Source organism: Polistes canadensis, unplaced genomic scaffold (assembly GCF_001313835.1).
Source record: "Polistes canadensis isolate GaletaPanama2010 unplaced genomic scaffold, ASM131383v1 scaffold_0, whole genome shotgun sequence".
Classification (NCBI taxonomy): domain Eukaryota; kingdom Metazoa; phylum Arthropoda; class Insecta; order Hymenoptera; family Vespidae; genus Polistes; species Polistes canadensis.
In genome coordinates, this window is record NW_014569547.1 from 1,967,894 (window position 1) to 1,976,443 (window position 8,550).

Here is an 8,550-nt window from a genome sequence, read left to right on the forward strand (position 1 = left end):
TATATATACAGATAAAAAAAATAATTTTATTAAAATTATACTTACAGGAAGATCCGTAAAAGCTATTCCAAGGTGGTGACCATTTTTAGTATAAAATGCAGTATTATCAACAAGATTAACACCACAACCAATGACGTCTCCTGTGGTGAATGTAGGTCCATATGGTTGACCCGTACCCGACGAACAAAAGCTGTGGCCATCATCTCCATGATAGCCATATGAGTGCTTGTCCCATCCTGGTAATCTATTAACGTTCACGCCATGTGCTGAGAGCCCTATACCCATGTATCCATCTCTTCCTTTGCTCACAATCTTCACTTCAAAATAATACAAGCCGCAGGATGCAGGTATCGAATGCGTTGTACGAACACTAGCTGCGTCTTTGTGTGTTTTTCCATAACCTGTAAAAAAGAAATAATTTTAAAAACGTGTCTATTTTTTTATTTTAGTGTATTTTTTGTTTCTTGAACATGTTAGGCAACTTTTTATTAAACATTCCACAAAGATTTAATTTGTATTCAATTTAAAAAACTATTGTTTAATTAAAATAATTATTAATATTCCAAACGATTTTTTATACACACACATACATACATAAAGCAGCAGCACATATAAAAATCTAACATTGTTAAAGAAAGAAGAAGTATTATCTTATAAATTATGCAACGACAGTGATGCTCACTTTTCATCTCACTTTTCCCTAATAACATGCACGCAACCATGCATATACGTTCTTCTAATACTTGGGATCTATATAATCATAGAAACACTTCCTCTTCTTACATGCAACGTGAAGATAATAATACACAGAATGATAAGAATATTAAGAGGTGATAAAACATATATATATGTTCGTTTTAAGAATATCATATCGCTATATGCATTAGAGAAAGCTAAGTAATTACTAAAGAAAAGTCAATGCACCGAATATTAAATATTTATACATACATATATTCATTGTATATACATAATGCACATATATTTTTCAAATATATATTCTAGTTAGAGTTTCAAGCGAAGATTGATACGAGGAGGATATTATAATATAATGATAACAATAATAATAATTATTATTATTAATATTATTGATATTATAAGCAATAGAAATTGTAGATACACATCTGCTTTTTTGTAGAAGAGTCTATTGAGTTTGAACTCTGAAGCAATATGAGTAGCCACGTCTATGAAAATCGATAATTTTTGCTTTCTCTTTTTTCTTTTTTATGAGAAACAATAATTGTAAAAGAAACTAAGCTTTTTGTTTAACGTAGGAAATTAGAAATTAGCTCTTCAAACAAAAATACAAATTGGGTAAAGCTAGCTAGGCCTTACTACATAATCAAACTGCAAGTGGGTCACTATGTCACCACGTCGCATCGATGCAACATTTCTAGCTTGCTTACATGCTTACATACATACATACATATACATATACAATAATATTAAAATGTAGTTATAGTAAAAAAAATCCCATGAAAATCTTATGTCCTCGTATCTATGTGTATTTTTCTCTCTTCTATCATATATATATATATATATATATATATATATATGCACAATAATTATATACATATGATCTTTATGAATCATTTTAATTACATATATATATTAAAAATACATCAATATTTAAAAAAAATATCTTTTAATATGCTTCAAATATATTGTTAATATTCTATTAAATAGTATAATAATACAAAATGGATGAAAAGTGATGGTTGCTGATTACGAAATAAATCCAAAGAGCTACATAACGAATTATTAACGACAGAAATAGCGACTTTACTAAGCGAAGACTACGAACGAACGTTCTAAATCTAACAACGTAAATCGATTTATGTAATTCCTAGATATCTCATAGGTCCTCCATTAACCTAAACACTTTTTTCTATCTTTCCTTTTATAGAGTAAGGTTAAAACAACATTAGAAAATTAATCACGCATCTTAGAAGAATCCTATTTCCGTATTAAATAAAACATTACTTAGGCTTTACCGCCGTGAATAAATAATGAGAAATTAAGTATTAGAAATGAAATTATTCATTCTAATATCGAAATGCATAATAGATGTCACTATAAGGTAAAGATTATTATTATTATTATTATGTACATTGCAATAGATTCAATGATGTATTATACAATTACTTATGCTTTTGTAATTATATAATATACAAAAAAAATTATTGACGATAAATTCGTATACACAAAATAATGTTCGTAAATAATAACTTTGTATATATAAATAAATATGTATATCACATACATTAACGGTCATTAATATTACATTAGTCGGCCTAGAATTTAATAAAATAATATTATCATTCAAAAATTTCGAGAAATTAAAATAATTTAATAAAAATATACTATTTTCCTGTTAATAATAAATCCGTTAATGCACTGTTTAATGATCGTGGACGTATAATAAATACTCTGTTTTTATACTGGATACAACTTAAGACCTTCATGTGAAAATTCTCATGATACATGATTTCTCCTTACATCTGAATAGATATTACGCCTACACAGTATACGTGAATAAAGAATCAGTAAAGCTTTCGATTATATGGAGCGAATCATATAATAAAAAATGAATTGTTCAATAAGTTGATACAGAATATTTAAATTTATTCCAGGAATCAAAAATTCGTTAAATTTCAAAATTAGTAATAAAGATATTTTTAATAAAGATAAGAAAAAAGGAAATAAAAATAAGAAAAAGTAGATGAAATACCGGGCATAATATTTCCCTGGAATATTTCAATGTCTTCCACACAGGACGAGAATATCAATAATATTAAAATATATATATTTCTAATGCATATGATCTTTAACAATTAATGTTTGAGATCTAGTAAGTCCTTGTAGAGGTAAAAAAGCCAAAGAGAATCTTCGATCCATGTATTTCTCGCTACAATACACCTATCAACTATCAGAACGTGAAATACCTATACGCGGTAAAAGATTCAAATGGTCAAAGTCATCTAGATTCTAATATAAAACTGTGAATCCATACGCACAAACGATCAATGAAGTCCCTACAAGTTTATTTTTCTTTCTACTTTATCTAAACACGAATATTTTCATGATCCGGTATCAAATATATACCGTTCAAAATTAAAAGAAAAATTTAAATTATAAATAATGCATCATCATAAAGAATGCAACGGTTTAAAAATGTCTGATTAGTCAATACCAACGTGAAAAGTAAGAATTGACCTATTAGGAATCAGTCAAGACTTCGCCTACGTTAACCATTGTTTTTCTTTCATAATCTATTTTCATATACGTTATTGCAACTTTAATTTGCAATATGATTTGCTAATATTTTTCTATAAAAAATGTAAAAAAATAATGTAACATTGATAATGAAATTGTAATAGAACTTTGTATTCGTATGCAATTCATTTTTATATCTAAATGAACTCGTATCTAAGAAATATTTTTAAGTATATACATATATGTACAAGTCGAGCCGAAAAGAGATAAGCGCGCGCGCACACGTTGCAAGAAAGACGTATCTCCTTTATGTAAACGAAACTGCGCACAGTTTACTCGTATCTACACGTGGGATAAGTTCCAAGGCAGACACGATTTAAATCTCGCTCTTGCTGGATACAATAAAGCCATTAGACGCCACCAGTCGTCGTGGTAGTCGTCGTCGTCGTAGAGATCACGGTCGTCTCCATTTATCGAGAGATGATATCGAAAAATGATATACTAACTGGTACTCTTACATTAGATTCGATTAAATACCCGCATGTTTCTTTCATTTTTATTTTATGTTTTTTTCAAACGAGATTTCAATTCATTTGTACGACAATATTTATCACATTAAAAAAAAACATATACGTCATTCTTACAACACATTAGAAACGTATGCATGTATGTATATATATATATATATATATATATACATTTTATGTATTTTCAAAATCGAATTATTAAATCTCGCTCCGTATTTATTTGGTTTTAAATGAATAGATGATTAAATTTTAAAATAAATAAAATATCTGAGAGAAATAATTCCGGTAGTAAAAAAAATAAAATCATATCGCTTTCGATTTCCTCACAATCAATAAGACCCAAAGCGATTAAACGGCCTTGCTATTTCTGCCGCACTACTACGAGCGATGAGACTGTTGTTCCAAAAATATTGTGGAATAATATTTGACATGACTCCACATTGCCTACGTTTATTTCCTATTCGTAAATTGGACGACATTTAATAATAACTACATTAACGAATTACATACACGGTCCTGTAAAAAACCCTGTAAGTGTAAATCGAATTAGACACTATTTTTAACATTTTTACGCACTTTAATACAAATTAATATAAGAAAAATATAAAAAGATGTTTTGTATTCTTTAATTTAAAAAACATTAACAAGTAAAATAAGAAATGTTAGAAAGAAATGTAAATAACTGTCGCGTGTTCTTATCGTTTCTTTTCGATTACAAAGGAATCTCCATCATCGTCGTTGTCGTCATTGTCGTCATCGTCGCATTGCGTTCGTAAAATCGTATATTTCACGCTTGGAGAATTCATCGATAATAGGGATAGAATAGAAATGATTTGTCTAAGTTAATATAATTTCTTTTTAACGTGCTTTGTTAAATAATAACAAATTCTTAGATATTCATTTTTAACTATAAACAAGTTATATTAAAAATTTTTACTAGGTTTGCCATTATAAAATTATTCACTATTGTATTTCTCCATCGATAAGTTATCAAGTATCACATATACATATACACATACATATATTCTGGAACATGCTGAACAAATTTGTGCAAAAGAAGTTGAAGAAATATTTAAAATACGATATAAGATGGTAGATAAAATCGAAGATTATTCGAAAAGCGTAATAATTCCTTCGTCATGGTTGCGGTCATGATCGATTAATTCGAGAAAGGAAACAGGATATTATTAGTAACGATAATTATCAGAATAGAGAGAAAGATAAAGATAAAGATAAAGATAAAGATAGAGAGAGAGAGAGAGAGAGAGAGAGAGAGAGAGAGAGAGAGAGAGAGAGAGAGAGAGAGAGAAAGAAAGAGGAATTAAGAACACGCATTCGATAAAAACGAAATTGAAAGCTCTTTTCTACGAAGGAACCGTCGTTGGATTATTTCTTTCTCGGTTCCCTGTGTTCAACTGCGTACACGTTCATGCATTACACGCACACGCATTGCAATATACATAGCATGCAACGTTCGGACGCATTCACAGCTGTCCATTGAGAGAGATCGGAACGTATATTTTGTTATCTTTTATTTCTTTATTCTTTCCTTCTTTCTCTATAAAGAAAGTTCTTTTTTATAGACACACGCTTAATTTTTTTTCTATGCCGTATATGTATTATGAGATTCGTGTACGCGATTTGTGTACATTAGCAGCAATAACAGCAACAGCAACAGCAGTAACAGTAGCAATAAGAATAATATAGTGAAGCAAAAGATTAAGCAAGTCCATCAATAGATGTAGAACTTTCGCGACACAAGGCAAGGAAAGAAGACAACGAGAAGGATCTGTCATCGTCGTTGTCAAAGATAAAGTAAGCAGTCAACACGAGGAACATGTTAAAGTTCGCATCGACGCAGAAACAGAGAGACCACGAGCGATCAGCTGATTCCTTTGTTTAGGTCGCTGACACACGCGAAAAAAGAGCTCTGCCATTTTCAATCAATATTTCGCTTCTGTCCGGGACCAGCCCGACCAGCTCGAACCAGTCAATCGTTTTAATTAATCAAACGTTGTTACTCGATAATTATCTAGATATTTTCATTTAACGGATATAGTTGATTTTGATAAGAATTTAAATGCTTCTCCCTAGACGGAGGATCGGAGAGAGCTTTCACGTACCTTTGTAGTGAACGCGAAGATTATTTTGTGATAGTCCTATGTAGTTGTACTTGTCTTTTGGGCTCCAAGATCTTGGTAATGGTGTTTCCTCCTCGTTCACCATCGGATATAGCATTTTTAATCGATCCACAACTTGACTCTGTCCACAATTTGTCCTCGAAGGCTCCATAACAATCCGTTCCTCGCTGGTGGCCGCCATCATTGCACTCTGCAATCCCACTCTGCTGCCAGATAGAAATGTGATTGCGCACACGAATCGCGCAACTCGCCTTCTACCAATGAGCACATTGCATACAATATCTAGATTGGAATACAATTATTCGTAAATTTTGTTTCGAAAACGATTATCGACTTTCTCATATATCGATTATCTCGAACTATTTTCTACTCGTTTAATTCTTTCTTTATTTATTTCTCCAATCTTGTTTAAACTTTTAATTCTTTTTCTCAACCAATCAGAAAGTATGACTTTTATTAAAGCGCCATATTAAAAATATATATTTGGAACATTCTTTAGGTATATACATATTTAATTTCATCTAGTCCTTGGCTCATTGTATAAGAATTTTATCAAAATTTTCATATACCTAAGGAAATACTTATTTATAAATTAATGAAATATATTTGAAAGATAATCTTTTAACAAGACACGAATTGGACATATAGCGAACAGTGCCAACTAGCGATTCTCCACATTATCAAGAACTGATGTAAAAGACTGCTGGATTTTCACAAAATTAACATTGTTAATAAATAATTATTATATATTTTTATTTGAAAAACTACAATGTTTAAACGTAAATTAAAAGCTATTGGATATTTGGAATGGGATAAAGTTAATGGAAATAGTAAGTTATTACACTTATATACACTTATTAAGTCTTTAAGATTTGCTTACGTTTCAATACGTTTCAATATTTTCTTTCAATAAAGGTATTTACAATGTTTTGAATTAGAGAAACTATATAGAAGACAATTAAATAAAATGTTTAAAACAAATCTGTTTCTTAGATACCGAACATTTTCGTAAAGTTGTCGTATGGTTGGAAGATCAAAAAATTCGACATTATACTATTGAAAAACGCAATGATTTACGAAATATTAAGTCTGATAAATGGTCAGAGGTTTTCCAAAAATATTGTAAAGATGTCAATTGCCCATTAACTACTAATCCACTTGACCAGTTGGAATGGCTCATTAGACATGCAGTCAATTTAGAATATACTGATAATTGTAAGTCAAAAATATAACTATGCTAAATATATTTAAATCTAATGTAAATTTAATATATATAATAAAAATGTTATATTTGTCATAGATAAAAAACTTAAGCAAGTTACTGAAAGTAAAAAAACTAAACTAGAATCTGTACAACCAAGTTTAAAATTAACAAATCCATTAGATAATTTAGATTGTAAGTATTATCTTAATGTTTAATTTTGAATATCATATTTGATAAAATGTATTAATATTTAACTTTTTACTTCAGTTAACAGCAATGAATTTAAAGATGGCGTTAATGCTATAGCTAAACTCTTGAATATTCCACAACATTCTAGTCATCTTGTTACACTTGAGGCTTGTAGCAAACTCGTATGTAATCGACTGAATGCAGCAGCAATTGCAAATCCTGATACTGTTATTGTCAAAGGCAAGCCATTTCCAATTACAGATACCAAATCTGGTATCAGTTTAGGCGATGTTGTTTTAGATAATACTGCTACATATTTAACGTTGTTATACATTCATGATTTAAGGAATTTGCAAACTAAGATTAATGAGTTGATTGTTTCTGTACAAAATGTTACAGCCAATCCTAAAACTAATACCAAATTAGGAAAAGTTGGAAAATAATGTGTATTATATAAATTTTTTTCTTATATAATGTACAACAATAATGATCTATTTATACCTAATTGATTGTAATTATCTAATATATATGCTTTATTAATGTCATTTGTAACGCGTCATCAAATTTATTCGTTACAGATATTAATGAGTAAACGAATAGTTTAAATTATAAACACACACTTTTTCTAGTATAATGATATATTTTATAAATTATCATATAGTCTGAATTTTTGAGTACCTTCTTTGTTATGATGTGTGAATATACAATTAAATAGTAATTATCTTATCGAACTCTATAAATAACTATTAGAAAAAATAGAAGAAATCCTTCATTATCTTGATATTTTATTTAAATTAAAAATACTACTTGTCTTTATATATGCAATTAGTATTATATAGAACATAATACTCATTAAAAAGTTAATAATTTAAATTTTTAAATATCGTGGATCAATATAAAATGAATCTATATAACTATAAGTAATTAAAAACATCACAATGTGTATAGGATATTATAAAATACATATTTTAATGTAATACATAAATAAATGGAAAATTGAATTGTATCAAAACAATTCCTGCTAAAGCAGTAATTAAAAAGTAATCTAACTCACTGATTTATATATATTATTATTCTACAATGATGAAATAAGCTTTGTTGTATAAGTACTTTACTATCCTTAAATGTAACTAATAAATTATTTCACAATAAAAGAATCGAAATAAGATAAATATATATTAAACAAATCATTTTTAGTCTTTCATTTTGAAAATTTTATCATAAATTTTGAGAGAAATATTATAACTATTTTAATATTATGCATATTACAAATAAA

At 28.6% G+C, this 8,550-nt stretch overlaps 2 protein-coding genes across 3 annotated transcripts in view; one reads left to right on the plus strand and one right to left on the minus strand.

Moving 5' to 3' along the window:
- Nucleotides 1–6,121, minus strand: part of LOC106792968 (ran-binding protein 9) — an 11,755-nt gene extending 5,634 nt beyond the window's left edge. For both annotated transcript variants that reach the window (XM_014759515.1, XM_014759507.1), the window contains exons 1-2: nucleotides 5,864–6,121; nucleotides 46–401 (exon numbers count right to left, since the gene is read on the minus strand). In XM_014759515.1, the coding sequence (XP_014615001.1) occupies nucleotides 46–401; nucleotides 5,864–6,065 (558 nt within the window). In that variant the 5' untranslated portion in view covers nucleotides 6,066–6,121. The remainder of the gene's footprint in view (nucleotides 1–45; nucleotides 402–5,863) is intronic.
- A 181-nt stretch (nucleotides 6,122–6,302) lies between these two features.
- On the plus strand, nucleotides 6,303–8,051 carry LOC106792980 (UPF0568 protein C14orf166 homolog). Its single transcript, XM_014759527.1, has 4 exons — nucleotides 6,303–6,711; nucleotides 6,875–7,096; nucleotides 7,182–7,277; nucleotides 7,353–8,051. The coding sequence occupies exons 1-4, from the start codon at nucleotides 6,651–6,653 to the stop codon at nucleotides 7,715–7,717; spliced, it is 744 nt and encodes a 247-aa protein (XP_014615013.1). The 5' UTR covers nucleotides 6,303–6,650; the 3' UTR covers nucleotides 7,718–8,051.
- The last annotated feature ends 499 nt before the right edge of the window (nucleotides 8,052–8,550 follow it).

What these genes read in the sequence shown, in the direction of transcription:
- LOC106792980 (XM_014759527.1), top strand. Translation starts at nt 6,651, where the DNA reads ATGTTTAAACGTAAATTAAAAGCTATTGGATATTTGGAATGGGATAAA. An exon ending in TTTAGAATATACTGATAATT is followed by an intron (nt 7,097 to 7,181) that starts GTAAGTCAAAAA and finishes TATTTGTCATAG; the next exon opens with ATAAAAAACTTAAGCAAGTT. An exon ending in TCCATTAGATAATTTAGATT is followed by an intron (nt 7,278 to 7,352) that starts GTAAGTATTATC and finishes TTTTTACTTCAG; the next exon opens with TTAACAGCAATGAATTTAAA.